The sequence below is a fragment of the Eutrigla gurnardus genome (assembly GCF_963514095.1).
Source record: "Eutrigla gurnardus genome assembly, chromosome: 5".
NCBI classification, from domain to species: domain Eukaryota; kingdom Metazoa; phylum Chordata; class Actinopteri; order Perciformes; family Triglidae; genus Eutrigla; species Eutrigla gurnardus.
Window position 1 is genome coordinate 19,923,939 of NC_139919.1, and position 22,237 is coordinate 19,946,175.

Here is a 22,237-nt window from a genome sequence, read left to right on the forward strand (position 1 = left end):
CTCTTCACACTGACTGCAGTGCCCAGTTGCATGTTCTCCTACAATAAAAAGTGTACTGTTTAGTTTGCTGCGACCAGTTGTTAATCTACTAAAAATGACTTGCTCTCTTCGGTTTCTCACTCCTACTTTATTTTGTATTTCATGTAAGTGTCTCCCTTTCGTTGCACAATCCCAGTATTGTTGCCACTGTTTGATTATTTACCTCCACATTCTCGAGGAATACTTTACAGAACTGCGTCCTCGGTTGACAATAACGGATATTATATCATTTTCAGAAGCATCAATTCTGCATATCATTTTGTACATTAAATTACTTAGTTTTATGTAACATGACATCTTCCGCCCATTGCAATGCTAAAAGGACTGCAAGTAACTCAACAGTATACACACTTAAACAGGCGCTTCCTTCTTTGTTCTCTTATAAGAAGAGGTCAAACTTTTGCCAAACCAGGAATTACCACTATATAAATATATATTCATCCATTAAGTTTGTGAAACTCTATTCCTTTGGGGGATGTGTGCTGTAAACAACCTGGATATTTATGGTAATTTTAGATGTCAAGCACACCTTTTATATTAGTTGTAATTTTATGTGTTATTTTTTGGCATTGGCATCTCCTTGTTGCGTCGTGCTTCTCAAAATGACCCAATCAAGCGTAGCGTTAGTTCTGGCAGGCCACGACGTCAAGCTCTAAATCAGCAGCAACAGCGTAGCTGTCAAAACCGAGGAGATCAGCTGACGGCTCAGCTGACTCCCCGTACCCGCTTCCTATTGGGAAATTGCATTCAGAGCGCGCTATTTAAACCGCTCTAGCCTGACCTCCCTCATTGCTTCCTCTGCCGGCTTTTTCAACCCACCTCCACCCCAGCTCCTCCTGTCATCTGTTATGTACCTTACCATTGTTCTTGTTGGTCTGCTCTGTCTGGGGTTTTTCTTGCTGCTACGCTCCCTGCTTATGCCGTTCATGATGGCTCATGAAGGGCAGGAAGGTGCTCTTCCTGCCTCAGGCTTTCCACGCAAGCGCGTGGAAGAGCAGGGAGTCCCAGAACAGTACCATACCGCCAAATGAAACTTGTGCAAATAAATAAAGATTCTTTTTGACAAAGTGGTCCTGACTGAACCTGCCTTAATGGCTCTGAAACTTTTCAAAAGATATCAGATCAACAGTTGTCTTTGTGTATTTATTAAAGAAATAAAGGCAGTTAACAGAGTCAATACATTCCAGATGAAAGGACAGAGTTCATACATCGGAGAAGGCTAGATTATGAGATTCTGATGCAGAACGGTACACAAACTACATGCAGATTTTACTCATACTGTGGAGCAGTTGGGGTGGAAAACACCTCCCGGCTTTCGCCGTCACTTCTGCTGTTTATTTTAAGGTTCAAGCCTTTGGGATAGCTCACTCTGTAGAGTTGGGGCCCCTCAACTGCAGAGTCGAGTGTAGTTGTGTGCCTTTATGCAAGTGTATGTGGTATGAGCTGAGAGCAAGTGGCTGTTCAAGTGTTTTTTATTTTTGCTTTATTTTCAAGGGAAAAATAAGATAGTAGGCTATTAGAAGGTAAAAACTTTGAAGGATAAAAATAATTAGAAAGTTAAAACATTAAAGGGTAGTAGTATTGGGAAGTGGGGAGATATGTAGTATTTTATAGCAGTTTGAGTAGGACATATTTTTGTCCTATTAGGCAACGAGAGGGAAATGTGTTTTAATTTTTTTAATATGTTCTTAACCTCATCAACTTTGTCATAAGTTACCTAAGGCTCTGTCATCTTAATGATCACCTTAATTGGAGCCATTTTTTTCACTACACAGTGCTTTGTTTATACTCGCAATGAGGGAAACTTCGCTGTAGTTTTTCAGGGGCCTGATTTTCATTTTTCATTTTATATTATGGCACATAGAAAAATATCTTTTTTCTATGATTTTTATCTTTCTTGTAGCATATAAAAACTGTCTAAAGTCAATAATACAATAACAGTTCGTAGACCAGATTTAATTTGACAAAGATTAAGGAGTCACTATAAAGGCATGCTAAAATAGCAGCAGACAAAATACTACTACTCACAAAAAGTTAGGGATATCTGGCTTTCAGGTGAAATTTCAGGATGAACCTAAAATGCACTATAACCTTTACAGGTGAACTTCGCATTTCTCCTCCTCGTCTGTTTTGGTGGGCACATAGCTCATTAACATTACTTCCTTGGGCGTGTTGTGGGTTTTCACTTTAAATATGTCCCACCTCTCAGCAATCATTCCTTTATTGAAGAGCATTGACGCTAGGTAGGAGAACAACACAGTGGCAAACATGTTGGACAACATGCAGATAGTCTCAACAGGAGAGTGCTGCACATATACACCATCCTCAAGAGTGCAACCTGGGAAGGGGAGAACAACAGGCAACCCTATGGCTGGCGCACCACTCAGAACTCTCAACAACACTGCAACAAGCAGGCCCATGATGGAGCCGTAGCCATTGGAGATGTTAAAGAAGAGGACGCAGACAAGTTGAGGGAACATGATGGTGTAGGCTATACCAGAGCCCAACATCCAGAAAACCATAATGCTGTTGTGTAGAAAGGTGAGCATAGTGCCAGACAAGCCCACCAACACCACCGTGGTACGGATCACCCACTGGAGCTCCCTTTCTGATGCCTGCAGGGGAAGAAAAACCAACCTGTAAGCTGAAATGGAGAAGAAATAACCACAAGTTTATTCTTGCTGTTAGGTCTCCTCTTACCATGGGCCTCAGGATGTTCTTATAGATATTGGCCGTGAAGATGGAGGCGGCTGACAGTAGAGCCGAGTCCGTTGATGACATCACGGCAGCAGCTATAGCACCGATTCCAATGATGGAGATGTAGTGTGGGGTGAGGTGCTGCAGAGTCATGGGCAGAACCTGACTGGCCTCTCCACGCTCATATGGGGATGGGGAGCCATACGCGGTTGTGTTCCAGTCTGACAGCACAAATGTGACATAAATAAGCATAGTCTACTCTCCTCTTTTCTATTTAATTCGATTGGTCGTACCTGTTGATGCCGCGACTGCTCCAATCAACACCGATGGGATTCCAAGTGTGAAGATGAGCGGAGCTGCAATGAAACAGGTGATCCTGGCTTGGGCTGATGAGGCTGCTGAAAGGGTCCTCTGGTGGAAGTCCTGATACCCAAGGTTACCAAGAGTCTTAGGGGAAGAAACAACAACCTTCATACACTATACATCAAGGACCACAATTAAATCAATATTAACACTTTCCACTTTAAAAGAAACATGCAAATGGAATGAAGAAAGGGATTTCAAATATGTTTTTAAAATCCAAATGTCAAGAGTCAGGTGGGCAATAAAACGTGTTCGTAGCGAAGCTTATATAATGTACTGTGTCTTTGGGATAAGTACAGGATAGGTTATGCACATAGGGCATTTGTGCTTTTCTTTACAACAACAATAGAGACATGATAAGAAGTGAGTCAGGAGTGATGAGCCCAGCTGGATTCAAAGCAGGGATATTTCAATTTCATGACGAGCATCTCCAACTCCTTGTTTACCAGGACACCCACGATATATAGCACACAATTTGACTCGTCAAGTTATGGTCACATTACACTTCTGTCCTACGAATATTCTCCCTTACAATAAGCAAACTCAAGCACATGTTTCAACTTTGACCCAGTAAATAAGTCGACCATTAGAAACATTGATGCGCTGTGTTTAGTAACTGAGATTATTCTAGGGTGTTTTATCACTTATTTTAGTAGGCTACATCGTTTGTAAAATGCTGTAGCATCACTCTGATACACTGATCAATATTAATTTACTACTTGCCCCAAAATACGACACCACATCCCTTTTTGGGGAAGAATATGGGTACATTTCGTTGAATGGAAATGTAATGTAAGCACAGGTGTGACTCGTGACCTTAACAATGGCTCTGTTCTATTTGAGTCCCAGTGAGTTATGATGTACAAGGGCCTTGAAACTGCAGCAGCTAAATGGAATTCAGCCATCGTTCATTTTAGTATTTTACACTTATTCTTTTACTACTGTGTCAAAATGTAACCCTTACCAATAATAAGAAATCATCAATCCATCTCCACACTCGTTCTTTAGTCACTGAACCAATCCAGGGGGCCTGGTAGGTGAAGTTGAATGCGGTCTTGGTGATGTCAGTTGAATGGGGGTTCATAAGGACGAAGGGTATACATAACCACTGCAGAAAAGACAATTAACCACTAACTTAAACATTGTAAAACACATAGGGTGCAGTCGAATAGTCAAAAAATAAGGTCCTAACTCCTATTCCTTGACCTCTGGGGAAAACGTCACGGGGTTAAGGAAAGGCGATAGGAGAACTCAAAAGAATTTAGGAAAAGTCGACCGCGGTGCTCAGAGAATCCGACCGGACTTTCACTATCTACGTCATTATAACGCGGCCGCTGATGATTGACAGCTGATGATCGGCATCGGCGATTGACGTGCGTCTTCGCTGGATAAACTACAATAATGGACTACAAAAAGCGCATCGTCCACTTCTCCCCATGTTGGTTTTATAAACAGCTGGTTCACTGACCGGCTTCAGGTCCAGCAGCTCCTCCTTCCTGTTTGACCGGTTGCTTTATTTACGTTTCATTTGTGGTTTTAGTTTCGTTTTTGTAAAGTTTGTAACATGATTGAAATAAATAAAATTATAATTAAATTATTATCACTGTCCACACACATTTATCAACACAATTCCAATTACTATATGTCTGCATGAAAGTCATTGTTAAATATGTAAATGCAGGTTTGTTTTCATGTACGGCCGAGGTGTGCGGCACTTTAAATGTTGCTCTCGCAAAGAATTGTGGGTCGGCGTAATCTCCTTTCCTTTCGCATAGGAAGGTCCGTTGCATCCTATGCTAAAGGAGATCTGAAAGGAAGCATTGGAGCTCCTTTCCTTTGCATTTAGAGAATTCGAACAGCTCTTATCATGGCGGCCACTTGTTTACTTCCGGGTCACTTCTTCAGTTAGGAACCTTCCTAAGCAAAAAAGACTATTCGACTGCACCCAATGTCAAGTTGTCCTTGAAGGGCAAACTCATTGAACCCAGTGCAGTTAATGCCATCTGCAGAGCATAACAAGCTTCAATATGTTTCAGTTGATATGCCTTAGGAAAAGCTTTTGGAAGAAATGATTTTCTATGTAAGTGAGAAACTCACCAAACTGAAGAATATGAGGGTTAGCTGTATGATGTCTGTGTAAGCTACAGAGTAGAGGCCTCCTAGCAGCGTGTAGATGATGGCTACTGAAGCAGAGATCCATATGCAAACATTATACGGCATATCCAGGATCACACTCATTGTTGTACCTAAAAAAAGTAACACAATCACATAAATGCACACTCAAATGCAAACTGTATACATTTCTAAATAATTGGTCCATTCTGTTTAGCATGAAAGCCACTGTGCAAAATTGTGTGACTAAATTAACTTCTGATTGATAGTTTGAACTTCATTCATTGATTATTGTTAAACTTAATTTCCTGAACTGAGGTTTGTTTTGACAGGTAGTAGCTTGAGATAGCACTATTTGTTGTGATCCTTTCCCATATTGGAACATGCTTCAGCATTTCACCTGGTGAAATTCTTGGAATTATTATACTGGCACAAATATAAGAGGCTTGCTACTTTCGTGGAAGCTAAAGGGGTGCACAATACCAGGCTTGTTAGTTTGTTGGTTTCAAGATAATGACAGGCCCGTTTCACAAAGCAGGTTTAGTGAAAACCTTGAGTTAGTTAACCCTGAGATGAGGGAAACTCTGGTTTTTCAGTTTCACAAAGCCAGTTCAGTATAAATCTGAGTCAGTTACCCGGGGAACATACTCCGTGAACCTAACCTGCTTTTATTCCGGAATCTGAACCAACTCTGAAAAAATGTGCCGTCCTTTCCTCGTCAACCTAGTCAATATGGAAATAAAAGTGATTCTAGCAGCTTTGCATCCGGAGAGATTTTTGATTACCTTTCCTACCGATCACATATCTAAACAATATTTAGCTCTTTGCGTCGAGCTCTCTAGATTTTTTGCGAACAGGAGATTTATGAAATGTTTAAGGACATTTCTGTGTTGAAATAGACGCTTATATTTTTAGTGTTTAATATGTGAAACATGTTTAATATCATATGCCTTTGTCTTTGTATTTGCGCAATACTCTTATGCTTAATTACAACTGAAGCCACTTTTTGTGCCTGGGGGGATTACATATGAAAATGGTTATTTGATCATTCCGCCACTTTGTGAACTTCAGGAGTCAAACCCCGGAGCTCCATTGATGATGGCTTTGTAGAGTCGGCAGGCACGCGCGTAACTCAGAGTTTACATACTCAGAGTTGATTGGACTAACTCAAAACCAGTTTGACAGCTCAGAGTTGGTCCACCAGTTCAGGTTTTGACTCAGAGTTTGTTAAACTTGCTTCCTGAAATGGGCCCCAGGTGCATCACCACATACAGTATGTCAAACCAAAAGAACAATAATCATCTGTAGATCATGTGTGCTCATCAAGTTGCAATGAGTAAAAAATGGTAGGAAGTAAAAATGATATTATTGCAAAATGTGAGAGAAAACCCATATCAGTGTGACTTGCCTAAGCCAATTAGGGTTCCTGTCACCCAGATTATGTCGGATAACAGCAGTGCCATGGACAGAACTCCACTTATGACATTCCCATACTTGATCTGGAACGGATCCATCATCGTCACAAATCTTTTGTCTCTCATCGGCTTGGCGAAGAAAAGTCCACCTTAACACAAAGGAAGACAAATTTGTGTCACATTCCTGTGATTGTCAGACTCACAATGGGCAGACAAATTATCAAAAGTTTTGCAGCAACCAGAGACATCATCTTCATTGTCAAAACCTGGCATCTACATTACCCACAAGGTTTCGGCTATGATAGTAGTGGCTAGTGTAGCCTCGAGCTGTTGAGATGAGAGATGAGGAGCGGCATACCGAGGTCTGGTAAGACCACTTCTTTCTAACTCCTCACCCTCAGACTTTTCTTTTTGTGTGGTGAGACCAGTTATTAAGACCAGCAAACTTTATATGATACTTTTCTGCCTTTGTATTGCAACTCCTGCACAGTAATTTCCCTTGTTTTTATCTTAGAAAGAACAGCTCACAAGAAAGACTCTGTTCCATTCGTTCCTACCAAATTTGGAGGATTCGGGTCGTTCAAGAACGTCAGAATGGTATCAGGGAAGTAACATAGACAGAGCTGTCCAACCACATACCACTATGTCCATAGTACAAACCCTGACTGGAAGAATAGTGAATAGTTCCAGCTGTTACATCATACTCAGTTACTAATGCCCCTTCATAAGTCACTACTGGAAAAAGATCATATTTAATACATATTTTAGAAAAACATACACATGACGCCATTATGATGATGCTAGAAAAAATGCCTTACCAACAATGAAAGACAGGCATACTGTTATTGGCATGACACCCCACATCAGTCCCATGGATGGAGTGTACACGACCTCTGTCAGACCAACGATGAAGCCGCCTCCAACAAATGTAGCTGTAGGAAAAATGGAGCACTGTGTGTGGACACGCATACACCTTTGAAAGGACGTGGATGTGGAATGTGGAATTTAATGCATACGCATTCAATGCGGCTAGCAAACATCAGTCATCGGGTATGTGGCCAAAAAAAGCGGCCTATAAATACAGTCATGTTTGTTATGGATATATGTATGAGTCGAAGCGAGGAGACCTCTGGAGATGGTAGATGTCTTATGCAGAAATATTTATTGATGGCCAATGGCCATTGTGAGAATCGAGGTTTGAGCACTACAACAGCTACGAACTCAACGGTGCAGTGCCAACCCCAATTCTGCCTCCTGTCCCTCTGGGGAAGCATAAAAGCCTAAGTTATCTTGAGGAAGCTGCCACGGCGTCTGTATTATGTCTAGGTTAAAGGTAAGAACTTTAAGGTAAGAACACTAAAATGTGTTTATTAATAGCATTGCGCTGATTCGTTTGATTTAAATGAGATTCAGCAGCCTCTCACCCCCACACTCACCTGTCATGGTGAAGACTCCCACAACCATGCTGATCCCTCTGTTGCCCAGCAAGGTAATCTCTGTGAGGTCGCCCTGGCTGCTCTGCAGCTGCTTGGACTTCATGGAAGCCCAGATACCGGTGCCCAGCACCAGCAGATAGAAGAGTACCATCACCACCAGTCCTGGGATGTTCAGACTCATCGTGCAATCATTGACTTGCCGTCAGCCTGTGGCTCCTACTTACTTGTGTAGGAAAATGATTGTGACATAAGCAAAACTGGACTGACTAGTCTAATTACAACAATCCCAGCGCCATTTACATATGCCCACAAATGTTTCTCTTTAACTTAAAGGCTCTGACAAGTTAGGGATTTTGAACTCAACTGCAGTGGCGACTTCTGAAATAAATCTCAGAGGGGCAATTTTTCTGATAATGATTAAGGTGACCCATTCAAAAGGTACATCAGGGCTCCAGACTAACTTTTTACATTGGTCGCACGTGCGCCTAACTTTTTCATTTAGGTGCACCAGCATATTATTTAGGTGCATGCAAACATTTTCACTGTGCCTTATGGCACCGCAATAACACAATAATACATGTTCCTGTATACACTGGTAATTTAATAAACGGGAATCATTTTAAATAAGTGTTTTTTTTCTCAATTTAAATCTCAACACAAATAATACATCTCAATTGTTTTAAAATAAACTTAGAATGCTTTTATCTGGTGATATTATAAGCAGTGTTAAATGTTATTATCATATCTGACTCCTCACCAGGGGCGGTGCCATGAAATAGAAAGAGCTTGGCAGAAATTACATTTTCTAACTATGTTAGTGTTGTTGTTGTTGTTGTTGTTGTCCTGCTTGCTGTTTTTATGAGACCAAAAAAAAATTCCACACCGTGGACAATAAATGTAACTAACTAACTAACTTAGCAATAGATAGTTGACAGCTGTTCAAATGTTTTACTGGGCTAAAATCCAATGGAAAGTTTCGCAATGTTTCGCAATGTCATGCACAACAATTTTGACATAATCATAACGCTGGCTGCACGGTATTGTAGTGGGTAGCACTCTCACCTCACAGCAAGAGGGTCCTGGGTTCGATTCCCGGGTCGGCCCGGTTCCTTCAGTGTGGAGTTTGCATGTTCTCCCCGTGTAAGCGTGGGTTCTCTCCGGGTTCTCCGGCTTCCTCCCACAGTCCAAAGACATGCAGGATGGGGATAGGTTCATTGGTGACTCTAAATTGCCCGTAGGTGTGAATGTGAGTGTGAATGGTTGTTTGTCTCTACATGTCAGCCCTGTGATAGACTGGCAACCTGTCCAGGGTGTATCCTGCCTTCGCCCAATGACGGCTGGGATCGGCTCCAGCCCCCCCCCCCGTGACCCTGAATACAGGATAAGCGGTAGAAAATGGATGGATGGATAACAATGCTTGAGCTATACTATATTGCCAAACGTATTCGCTCACCTGCCTTGACTCGCAGGTTTGCTTTTCTTTTGTGATAAATTACGAGCAGCGGCTCCTGGACTCCTACATCACTGGAACTACACATTTTTTGTAGATAGCAGGCTATTGCCAAAATGTAACATTTTTTACGACCTTCTTAGTCCTGAGCAAGCCTGGCCTACCGATAGCACAAGCCTGCACTGAGACGTGGGGAGACGTGACACGGAGCTGAAGCTAATTAGTAGCAAGATGCCTCCCTTCTCTGCAGAGGACTACCACAAACTTCTACAGAAGATTGCAGTACTGGAAACTAAAATGCACAGGTTAAAAGTGAATGTGGAAGTAAATGGACATTGTGGGAACGACACCACTCTACCATGGAACAGTGGACAAGATAATGCTAACACACTGCTAGTTAGCACTACAGAGAAACAGGAGGGCCGTGTGCAAGGTAATAAATCTACAAGTTATCTCTGGAACTCTCTTGGTGCTAAGCCTAAAAGTAAATCTCCTCCCAGAGAAATGCAAGGGCGATTAACAGGCAGAGCCCAGCGCAGATTTGTGATGCGACCGGCTGGCCTGCTTTACCATCCCGGCATAGCAACTCCTCAACCCCTGCTCCTAGCAGGACAGGGCCCTGGACAGCTGCTAAAGGGAGGAATAACAACAAACTTCCTAAACAACCATGTGTGCAACTGGAGAACAGATTTGCTTCCCTGCTGCAGGATCCTGGTTCCCCGTCAAACAACTTTGTCATAAGTTACCTAAGGCTGTGTCATCTTGATGATCACCTTAATTGGAGCCATTTTTTTCACTACACAGTGCTTTGTTTATACTCGCAATGAGGGAAACTTCGCTGTAGTTTTTCAGGGGCCTGATTTTCATCTGATATCTTAAGTGATATCTTTTTTCTATGATTTTTATCTTTCTTGTAGCATATAAAAAAATAGAAAACTCAAAAGAAAACGTCACTGGAAAATGACATATCTTTATGTGATACTGTGTTCATGTCAGGCTCTACAGATCAGGATGAAAAAGATGCTGTGGCTGACACCCATAGTGACAGTGCTGCGGGGCCTGGGGGTCCCGACGCACCGGTCGGTGACCGTCCGTCGCTCCCAATGAATCGGGCTCGCCTAAGTGAGGCGCAAAAGGCTGACCTGTCATTGAAAAGGTGTTTCTCAAAGGTGGTGAGTAACAGCAACGCAACTGACGAGCGGATAGCCTATTACATGGAGGAGGATCTCCTGATGCGCAAATGGTCCCCCTCTGTAGCCGCTGATGCCGAGTGGAGCGTTGCCAGGTAGTGGTGCCTGCGGAGTATAGAAGTAGTATAGAACGCATGTATTATCGGTGGCACACGAAAGTGACTGGTCCGGACATTTGGGCATTAACAAAACATACCAGCAACTGTTAAAACATTTCTTTTGGCCCGGAATTAAAGGTGATGTGGTTAGATATTGCCGCAGCTGTCACGTGTGCCAACTCTTTGGTAAACCGAACCAGGTTGTGCCACCGGCTCCCCTGCATCCAATCCCAGTGTTAGGTGAGCCGTTTGATCGAGTGATAGTGGACTGCGTTGGTCCGTTGCCACGGACAAAAACCGGTAACGAATATTTGTTAACAATAATGTGTGCTGCTACCCGGTTTCCCGAAGCCATCCCTATGCGTAAGATTACTGCTAGCTCGGTGGCGAAGGGTCTTACAAAGTTCTTCTCCACATTTGGACTCCCCTGCACGGTTCAAACGGACCAAGGGACTAATTTTCAGTCCAAACCATTTAAACAAGTGCTCCAAACGTTAAACGTGCGGCACGCTGTTTCTAGTGCGTACCACCCGGAGTCGCAGGGGGCACTAGAACGGTGGCATCAAACTTTAAAATCGATGCTGCGTAAATATTGCATAGAAAAAGAGAAAAACTGGGATGACGGAGTCTCGTTCGTATTGTTTGCGGCCCGTGAAGCCATTCAGGAATCTTTAGGATTCAGTCCTGCCCAGCTCGTCTTCGGTCATACCCCGCGTGGCCCGTTGCAAGTTCTGCAGGAGAAGTTTTTGTCCGCAGAAACCGCGTCTGGAACAAACGTGTTAGATTACGTTAGTAAATTTCGTGAGCGCCTGCATGGTGCTAACGCCATTGCCCGGAACATGTTGGCTGCCTCGCAGAGTGCCATGAAACAAAGATTTGATCGGCGCGCCGTGCAGCGAGATTTTCGTAGCGGAGATAAAGTTCTGGCGTTGTTACCGGTTCCCGGCTCATCGTTGTCTGCCAAATTCTCTGGTCCGTACGAGATCCGAGATCGCCTCAGCGACACTGACTATGTTATCAGTACCCCAGAACGGCGTAAGAAAACGCGAATGTGTCACGTGAATATGCTAAAAGCGTATTTCACCCGTGAACCCGTTACTCCAGGCACAGCATTAGTGGTGACCTCCTTAGCTGCACCTGCTCCTGAGGATAATTTTCTTCACCGTTCGGCTGATCCACAAACTGCTCGCTTATCTAATTCCGTGATGCTGCAGGAGCTGCCGTCTCGCTTAGATCATCTCTCCCCCGGTCAACAACAGAACCTACTTTCATTAGTGGCTAGGTTCCCGGAACTTTTTGGTGATGTTCCGTCCCAGACCTCGGTTTTGTCCCACGATGTGGATGTTAAGAACGCACGGCCTATTAAGCAGCATGCGTACCGCGTCAACTCTGTCAAGCGCGCGCTAATGAGACAAGAAGCAGAGTATTTGCTACGACACGGTTTCGCCCGCCCCAGCTCTAGGCCATGGAGTTCCCCATGTCTGGTCGGCACTAAACCAGATGGTTCCCCGCGGTTTATCACTGATTTCCGTAAGGTGAACAATGTCACTGTCCCAGACTCCTATCCGTTGCCGCGGATGGAGGATTGTGTTGACAACTTAGGCACCGCCAAATTTGTCAGTAAACTGGCCTACTAAAAGGATACTGGCAAGTTCCATTAACGGAGCGAGCGTCCAAAATATCCGCTTTTGTCACCCCGGATCACTTCCTCGAGTACACGGTCATGGCGTTTGGCATGTGTAATGCGCCTGCTATGTTCCAGCGTCTAGTAAATGTTGTGTTATCGGGTGTATCGAACTGTAATGCTTACCTGGATGACCTCATTGTGTACACTCGCTCATGGGAGGAGCATGTACAGGTCCTCGAACAAGTGTTCACCCGTCTCAGGGGCGCCAAGCTCACCCTCAACCTGGCCAAATGTGACTTTGGTGAGGCCACTGTCACTTATCTGGGTCGACGGGTGGGACAAGGTCAGGTGCGGCCTGTCGAAGCCAAGGTCTCGGCCATCTCAGCGTGTCCCGTTCCCACTGACAGGAAGGCCCTGCGTAGTTTCCTCGGCATGGCCGGTTATTACCGCGGCTTTTGCCGAAATTTTTCCTCAGTGGTCCATTCGTTAACCAGTCTGCTGAGCCCAAAAGTTGAGTTTGTCTGGACAGCAGAGTGTAACCACGCGTTTGAGAGTGTAAAGGCCCTTCTCACTCACGCCCCTGTGCTGGCTGCCCCTGACTTCACAACACCCTTTAAACTGGAGGTGGATGCCAGTGCAGTGGGTGCGGGAGCCGTCCTTCTGCAGGAGGATGCAGGGGGGGTTGATCATCCAGTGAGTTACTTCTCCAAAAAGTTTGACACCCATCAGGCCAACTACTCCACCATTGAGAAGGAAACACTTGCCTTGCTGTTAGCTCTCCAACATTTTGAGGTATACCTCGGGTCTAGCTCATTACCAATAGTGGTTTACACAGACCATAATCCGCTTGTATTCCTCACGCGCATGTACAACCAGAACCAGCGCCTCATGCGCTGGGCGCTGGCTATGCAGGATTACAGCCTTGAAATTCGGCACAAGAAGGGGAGTGAAAATGTGATAGCTGATGCCCTTTCCAGGTTGTAGGAAAAAAAAAAAAAGGGGGGTAACGTGGTATTATTGGTAATTTAGAAAATGTATTTTGTTAGGCGTGGGCCGCCATTTTAAGGGGGGGGGATGTTACGGCCTTGAGCCGACCGCATTGTCTCCCCTCCCTCTGCATGCCTTACCCCTCCTGTTTTCCCTAAAGCAGCTCAAGTGGGCGGGTCCTTCCGTCCCCGGAGTAGCCCTAGCGGCTGTGAGGTGGGGGGCCCAGCCGATCAGAGATCGACAGTGCCGTGGAGGCGTATAAAACCCCGACGCGCCTTACACTCGCCGGCAGACACCTGTAGGATATCAAGGCGTGTAGTCGCATCTGTTTGAAAGCAAGAGTTGGCATTTGTGTGTGTTCCCAGAATTGGGCCAGGGTAAGATATCTGTCGGTACTGATATTGTTCACTTGCACTCATTTAGGTTTGTCACTGTTTAGCCACACTAGGTTTCGGGGGTGCTGATCACTTGTATTTATGTTTCGTTATGCTAGAGTAGCCAGTTAGGGTTTTGTTTTAGGACTATTCGGGTTTAGTTATTAGATAGGTAGCTCTATTCTATTTTGAGGAGTTCTCTTTTGGTTATAATTGTTTCTTTGCTTTGACAGCACCTAGCGGCCCTTTTCTGTTTGTTACCTGTTATTCCTTGTCGGGTTATAATAAAACAATACAATTACAACCCCAATCCACCGGGTTGTGTGTGTTACTTCCCTTTTCCCCCCTTAACGAGTAGGGGTCGTAACACTGTCTAAAGTCAATAATACAATAATACAATAACAACAGTTCAGTTCACCAGATTTAATTTGACAAAGATTAAGGAGTCAGTATAAAGGCATGCTAAAATAGCAGCAGACAAAATACTACTACTCACAAAAAGTTAGGGATATCCTGCTTTCAGGTGAAATTTCAGGATGAACCTAAAATACACTATAACATTTACAGGTGAACTTCGCATTTCTCCTCCTCGTCTGTTTTGGTGGGCACATAGCTCATTAACATTACTTCCTTAGGCGTGTTGTGGGTTTTCACTTTAAATATGTCCCACCTCTCAGCAAGCATTCCTTTATTGAAGAGCATTAACGCTAGGTAGGAGAACAACACAGTGGCAAACATGTTGGACAACATGCAGATAGTCTCAACAGGAGAGTGCTGCACATATACACCATCCTCAAGAGTGCAACCTGGGAAGGGGAGAACAACAGGCAACCCTATGGCTGGCGCACCACTCAGAACTCTCAACAACACTGCAACAAGCAGGCCCATGATGGAGCCGTAGCCATTGGAGATGTTAAAGAAGAGGACGCAGACAAGTTGAGGGAACATGATGGTGTAGGCTATACCAGAGCCCAACATCCAGAAAACCATAATGCTGTTGTGTAGAAAGGTGAGCATAGTGCCAGACAAGCCCACCAACACCACGGTGGTACGGATCACCCACTGGAGCTCCCTTTCTGATGCCTGCAGGGGACGAAAAACCAACCTGTAAGCTGAAATGGAGAAGAAATAACCACAAGTTTATTCTTGCTGTTAGGTCTCCTCTTACCATGGGCCTCAGGATGTTCTTATAGATATTGGCCGTGAAGATGGAGGCGGCTGACAGTAGAGCCGAGTCCGTTGATGACATCACGGCAGCAGCTATAGCACCGATTCCAATGATGGAGATGTAGTGTGGGGTGAGGTGCTGCAGAGTCATGGGCAGAACCTGACTGGCCTCTCCACGCTCATATGGGGATGGGGAGCCATACGCGGTTGTGTTCCAGTCTGACAGCACAAATGTGACATAAATAAGCATAGTCTACTCTCCTCTTTTCTATTTAATTCGATTGGTCGTACCTGTTGATGCCGCGACTGCTCCAATCAACACCGATGGGATTCCAAGTGTGAAGATGAGCGGAGCTGCAATGAAACAGGTGATCCTGGCTTGGGCTGATGAGGCTGCTGACAGGGTCCTCTGGTGGAAGTCCTGATACCCAAGGTTACCAAGAGTCTTAGGGGAAGAAACAACAACCTTCATACACTATACATCAAGGACCACAATTAAATCAATGTTAACACTTTCCACTTTAAAAGAAACATGCAAATGGATTGAAGAAAGGGATTTTAAATATGTTTTTAAAATCCAAATGTCAAGAGTCAGGTGGGCAATAAAACGTGTTCGTAGCGAAGCTTATACAATGTACTGTGTCTTTGGGATAAGTACAGGATAGGTTATGCACATAGGGCATTTGTGCTTTTCTTTATAACAACAATAGAGACATGATTAGAAGTGAGTCAGGAGTGATGAGTGATGAGTGATTTCAATTTCATGACGAGCATCTCAAACTCCTTGTTTACCAGAACACAATTTGACTCGTCAAGTTATGGTCACATTACACTTCTGTCCTACGAATATTCTCCCTTACAATAAGCAAACTCAAGCACATGTTTCAACTTTGACCCAGCAAATAAGTCGACCATTAGAAACATTGATGCGCTGTGTTTAGTAACTGAGATTATTCTAGCGTGTTTTATCACTTATTTTAGTAGGCTACATCGTTTGTAAAATACTGTAGCATCACTCTGATACACTGATCAATATTAATTTACTACTTGCCCCAAAATACGACACCACATCCCTTTTTTGGGGAAGGATATGGGTAAATTTCGTTGAATGGAAATGTAATGTAAGCACAGGTGTGACTCGTGACCTTAACAATGGCTCTGTTCTATTTGAGTCCCAGTGAGTTATGATGTACAAGGGCTTTGAAACTGCAGCAGCTAAATGGAATTCAGCCATCGCTCATTTTAGTATTTTACACTTATTCTTTTACTCACTGTGTCAAAATGTAACCCTTACCAATAATAAGAAATCATCAATCCATCTCCACACTCGTTCTTTAGTCACTGAACCAATCCAGGGGGCCTGGTAGGTGAAGTTGAATGCGGTCTTGGTGATGTCAGTTGAATGGGGGTTCATAAGGACGAAGGGTATACATAACCACTGCAGAAGAGACAATGAACCACTAACTTAAATATTTTAAAACACATATATTCACTTGATATGGTAAGGTAGTAGAAGTGTTCAGTTTCAGACTATATGTACGGGTCTGTTGTTGTGACAAGTAGATATTAAGAAGCTTGGCACAACACCTTGGCAAGCCCCAACAGCTTTTCATAGCATATAAGATCAAATACAATGTCAAGTTGTCCTTGAAGGGCAAACTTATTGAACCCAGTGCAGTTAATGCCATCATCAGAGCATAACAAGCTTCAATATGTTTCAGTTGATATGCCTTAGGAAAAGCTTTTGGAAGAAATGATTTTCTATGTAAGTGAGAAACTCACCAAACTGAAGAATATGAGGGTTAGCTGTATGATGTCTGTGTAAGCTACAGAGTAGAGGCCTCCTAGCAGCGTGTAGATGATGGCTACTGAAGCAGAGATCCATATGCAAACATTATACGGCATATCCAGGATCACACTCATTGTTGCACCTAAAAAAAGTAACACAATCACATAAATGCACACTCAAATGCAAATTGTATACATTTCTAAATAATTGGTCCATTCTGTTTAGCATGAAAGCCACTGTGCAAAATTGTGTGACTAAATTAACTTCTGATTGATAGTTTGAACTTCATTCATTGATTATTGTTAATCTTAACTTCCCATAGCTGAGTTATGGTTTTTCGTGATCGTGTTTCAGTTTGTAACTCTTGCGCTACAAAAAATATCGTCTATCAGGATGATATTGAACTGAGGTTTGTTTTGACAGGTAGTAGCTTGAGATAGCACTATTTGTTGTGATCCTTTCCCATATTGGAACATGCTTCAGCATTTCACCTGGTGAAATTCTTGGAATTATTATACTGGCACAAATATAAGAGGCTTGCTACTTTCGTGGAAGTTAAAGGGGTGCACAATACCAGGCTTGTTAGTTTGTTGGTTTCAAGATAATGACAGGCCCGTTTCACAAAGCAGGTTTAGTGAAAACCTTGAGTTAGTTAACCCTGAGATGAGGGAAACTCTGGTTTTTCAGTTTCACAAAGCCAGTTCAGTATAAATCTGAGTCAGTTACCCGGGGAACATACTCCGTGAACCTAACCTGCTTTTATTCCGGAATCTGAACCAACTCTGAAAAAATGTGCCGTCCTTTCCTCGTCAACCTAGTCAATATGGAAATAAAAGTGATTCTAGCAGCTTTGCATCCGGAGAGATTTTTGATTACCTTTCCTACCGATCACATATCTAAACAATATTTAGCTCTTTGCAGAGCTCTCTAGATTTTTTTGCGAACAGGAGATTTATGAAATGTTTAAGGACATTTTTGTGTTGAAATAAACGCTTATATTTAGTGTTTAATATCATATGCCTTTGTCTTTGTATTTGCGCAATACTCTTATGCTTAATTACAACTGAAGCCACTTTTTGTGCCTGGGGGGATTACATATGAAAATGGTTATTTGATCATTCCGCCACTTTGTGAACTTCAGGAGTCAAACCCCGGAGCTCCATTGATGATGGCTTTGTAGAGTCGGCAGGCACGCGCGTAACTCAGAGTTTACATACTCAGAGTTGATTGAACTAACTCAAAACCAGTTTGACAGCTCAGAGTTGGTCCACCTAGAGTTCAGGTTTTGACTCAGAGTTTGTTCAACTTGCTTCCTGAAATGGGCCCCAGGTGCACATACCACATACAGTATGTCAAACCAAAAGAACAATAATCATCTGTAGATCATGTGTGCTCATCAAGTTGCAATGAGTAAAAAATGGTAGGAAGTAAAAATTATATTATTGCAAAATGTGAGAGAAAACCCATATCAGTGTGACTTGCCTAAGCCAATTAGGGTTCCTGTCACCCAGATTATGTCGGATAACAGCAGTGCCATGGACAGAACTCCACTTATGACATTGCCATACTTGATCTGGAACGGATCCATCATCGTCACAAATCTTTTGTCTCTCATCGGCTTGGCGAAGAAAAGTCCACCTTAACACAAAGGGAGACAAATTTGTGTCACATTTCTGTGATTGTCAGACTCACAATGGGCAGACAAATTATCAAAAGTGTTGCAGCAACCAGAGACATCATCTTCATTGTCAAAACCTGGCATCTACATTACCCACAAGGTTTCGGCTATGATAGTAGTGGCTAGTGTAGCCTCGAGCTGTTGAGATGAGAGATGAGGAGCGGCAAACCGAGGTCTGGTAAGACCACTTCTTTCTAACTCCTCACCCTCAGACTTTTCTTTTTGTGTAGTGAGACCAGTTATTAAGACCAGCAAACTTTATATGATACTTTTCTGCCTTTGTATTGCAACTGCTGCACAGTAATTTCCCTTGTTTTTATCTTAGAAAGAACAGCTCACAAGAAAGACTCTGTTCCATTCGTTCCTACCAAATTTGGAAGATTCGGGTCGTTCAAGAACGTCAGAATGGTATCAGGGAAGTAACATAGACAGAGCTGTCCAACCACATACCACTATGTCTATAGTACAAACCCTGACTGGAAGAATAGTGAATAGTTCCAGCTGTTACATCATACTCAGTTACTAATGCCCCTTCATAAGTCACTACTGGAAAAAGATCATATTTAATACATATTTTAGAAAAACATACACATGATGCCATTATGATGATGCTAGAAAAAATGCCTTACCAACAATGAAAGACAGGCATGCTGATATTGGCATGACACCCCACATCAGTCCCATGGATGGAGTGTACACGACCTCTGTCAGACCAATGATGAAGCCGCCTCCAACAAATGTAGCTGTAGGAAAAATGGAGCACTGTGTGTGGACACGCATACACCTTTGAAAGGACGTGGATGTGGAATGTGGAATTTAATGCATACGCATTCAATGCGGCTAGCAAACATCAGTCATTGGGTATGTGGCCAAAAGCGCTATACAAAATAAATGTATTATTATTATTATTATTATTATTATTATTAAGTATTTGAGTGTGAGTACTTGAACCAGAACGTGCTACCATAAGATAGATGGCTCTGCAGTGACGATGACAACTCATTGAGGCAGACAAGTGCAAACATGAGGAACGGACATGTCATTTGAATTATTTTCTTAGCTTTCCATCTTTTAAACATTAATAGAGACTTCTTAATTTTTCCCAAAGTGCATTAAGACGCATCCAGAGCACAGATGCAGGTAGCCTTGAGAGAAATTTGCTTGAAGAGTACATGGTGTCCCGGAATTTAAACCAAAATTACCAAAAATGTACCTTTTGTTCGCATTAGGAGTATTCTGTAAAATGTGTTTATTAATAGCATTGCGCTGATTCGTTTGATTTAAATGAGATTCAGCAGCCTCTCACCCCCACACTCACCTGTCATGGTGAAGACTCCCACAACCATGCTGATCCCTCTGTTGCCCAGCAAGGTAATCTCTGTGAGGTCGCCCTGGCTGCTCTGCAGCTGCTTGGACTTCATGGAAGCCCAGATACCGGTGCCCAGCACCAGCAGATAGAAGAGTACCATCACCACCAGTCCTGGGATGTTCAGACTCATCGTGCAATCATTGACTTGCCGTCAGCCTGTGGCTCCTACTTACTTGTGTAGGAAAATTATTGTGACATAAGCAAAACTGGACTGACTAGTCTAATTACAACAATCCCAGCGCCATTTACATATGCCCACAAATGTTTCTCTTTAACTTAAAGGCTCTGACAAGTTTGGGATTTTGAACTCAACTGCAGTGGTGGCTTCTGAAATAAATCTCAGAGGGGCAATTTTTCTGATAATGATTAAGGTGATCCATTCAAAAGGTACATCAGGGCTCCAGACTAACTTTTTACATTGGTCGCACGTGCACCTAACTTTTTCATTTAGGTGCACCAGCATATTATTTAGGTGCATGCAAACATTTTCACTGTGCCTTATGGCACCGCAATAATACAATAATACATGTTCCCATATACACTGGTAATTTAATAAACGGGAATCATTTTAAATCTCAACACAAATAATACATCTCAATTGTTTAAAGGAGTCATAACCTGGTTTTATACGTATCCAGCCCCCCTTGGATCGCTTTGGATCAATTCGTAAAACTTATTAGAAAAAAAAAAAAAAATTTAATCAAACATTGAGCTTGTTCTGACCCTTTTTCGTACCGCGATTTTATCACGCGAGATTACGCGCGAGGTTTTGACTGGTCCGGATGTGCATTGTATAATATGTAATGAGGCGCGCGTTGATTCGCCGCAGGAAGGACAGAGCCGGGGGGGCTTGCCTGCATGCAGACTCCAAAACATAATGGCGGCGCTTCGGCGATTTCAGGTAGCGGACGGGGCGGGGTTGGGTGGTGAAAGAGGGGTGGGCTTATGCAAGTAGCCGCCACGGTGACGTCACCGAAGGCGCAGAATCAAAATCTCGTGCTTTAGGAATGCACACCCTTGTGTGCTATTCCTGTTCGGAAAAAGAGCAGAAGCGAAAAAACGGCGCCACTTTCAAACTCCAGCCTTTCAGGCAAGTTTCAACTGAGGTCAAACACAGATATGCATGTTTTAACAAGAGAAATTGCGATTTCCTGGTGATGACTCCTTTAAAAATAAACTTAGAATGCTTTTATCTGGTGATATTATAAGCAGTGTTAAATGATATTATCATATCTGACTCCTCACCAGGGGCGGTGCCATGAAATAGAAAGAGCTTGGCAGAAATTACATTTTCTAACTATCTTATCTAACAGCAACCGCCATTGCTTCTGTTGACAGCTGTTCAAATGTTTTACTGGGCTAAAATCCAATGGAAAGTTTCGCATGAGCAATGTCATGCACAACAATTTTGGACGTAATCATGACAACGCTGGCTGCACGGTGGTGTAGTGGGTAGCACTCTCGCCTCACAGCAAGAGGGTCCTGGGTACGATTCCCGGGTCTGGTCTGGGTTCCTTCAGTGTGGAGTTTGCATGTTCTCCGTGGTAAGTGTGGGTTCTCTCTGGGTTCTCCGGCTTCCTCCCACAGTCCAAAGACATACAGGATGGGGATAGGTTCATTGGTGACTCTAAATTGCCCGTAGGTGTGAATGTGAGTGTGAATGGTTGTTTGTCTCTGTCGGCCCTGTGATAGACTGGTTACCTGTCCAGCGGTAGAAAATGGATGGATGGATAACAACGCTTGCCAAACGTATTTGCTCACCTGCCTTGACTCGCATATGAACTTAAGTGACATCCCATTCTTAATCCAGGGTTTAATATGACGTTGGTCCACCCTTTACAGCATCAACTCTTCTGTTATACACTTTGTTTTAATCCCACTGACAGTTGACTTTGGAATATTTAGGAGCAGGACATTTCATGACTGCACTTGTTGCACAGGAATTCACTGAGGTCCTGAGAGAGACCCATTCTTTCACAAGTGTTTGTAGAAACAGTCTGCATGCCTAGGTGCTTGCTTTTATACACCTGTGGCCATGGAAGTGATTGCAACACCTGATTTCAATTATTTAGATGGATGAGTGAATACTTTTGGTAATATATCTGCAACTATTATTTGGAGTAGTCAAAACTGAATTGCAGGTATCTGCAATTGTCATTTAGGATGTGTGACGAGTCGAGTGTCATTTTCAGTGACATCACTGCTGATATCTGTAACTGTTTTTTGACTAGTCAGAATGACGTTATAGATATCTTGAATAAAAATTCTGACTAGTCAAAATGACATTGGTAATACTGTTAATTCCAGATAGTCAAACTTAGCTAATAAATGTTAAAACGGCTTGCTCCCCTCCCCACAGTGTCAGGCAGCCACAAACCTATGCAGTGAGTACACCCCAAAAATGTCATAAACAAGCTCTATTTTGATGCTTTTTTATGCATTCTGC

At 43.1% G+C, this 22,237-nt stretch overlaps 2 protein-coding genes across 2 annotated transcripts; both read right to left on the reverse strand.

Moving 5' to 3' along the window:
- Window positions 1–1,980: 1,980 nt before the first annotated feature.
- Window positions 1,981–9,143, reverse strand: LOC311013157 (high-affinity choline transporter 1-like). The gene is made up of 9 exons (XM_084009114.1): window positions 9,125–9,143; window positions 8,063–8,285; window positions 7,445–7,558; window positions 6,620–6,775; window positions 5,197–5,345; window positions 4,064–4,207; window positions 3,030–3,183; window positions 2,740–2,957; window positions 1,981–2,654 (listed from the first exon to the last, which is right to left on the reverse strand). The coding sequence occupies exons 2-9, from the start codon at window positions 8,241–8,243 to the stop codon at window positions 2,133–2,135; spliced, it is 1,638 nt and encodes a 545-aa protein (XP_083865240.1). The 5' UTR covers window positions 8,244–8,285; window positions 9,125–9,143; the 3' UTR covers window positions 1,981–2,132.
- Window positions 9,144–14,249: 5,106 nt separating this feature from the next.
- LOC311013775 (high-affinity choline transporter 1-like) lies at window positions 14,250–19,963 on the reverse strand. Its single transcript, XM_084009968.1, has 8 exons — window positions 19,741–19,963; window positions 19,052–19,165; window positions 18,227–18,382; window positions 16,738–16,886; window positions 16,250–16,393; window positions 15,247–15,400; window positions 14,957–15,174; window positions 14,250–14,871 (listed from the first exon to the last, which is right to left on the reverse strand). Exons 1-8 carry the CDS (start codon window positions 19,919–19,921, stop codon window positions 14,350–14,352), a joined length of 1,638 nt encoding a protein of 545 aa, XP_083866094.1. The 5' UTR covers window positions 19,922–19,963; the 3' UTR covers window positions 14,250–14,349.
- Between the last annotated feature and the right edge of the window lie 2,274 nt (window positions 19,964–22,237).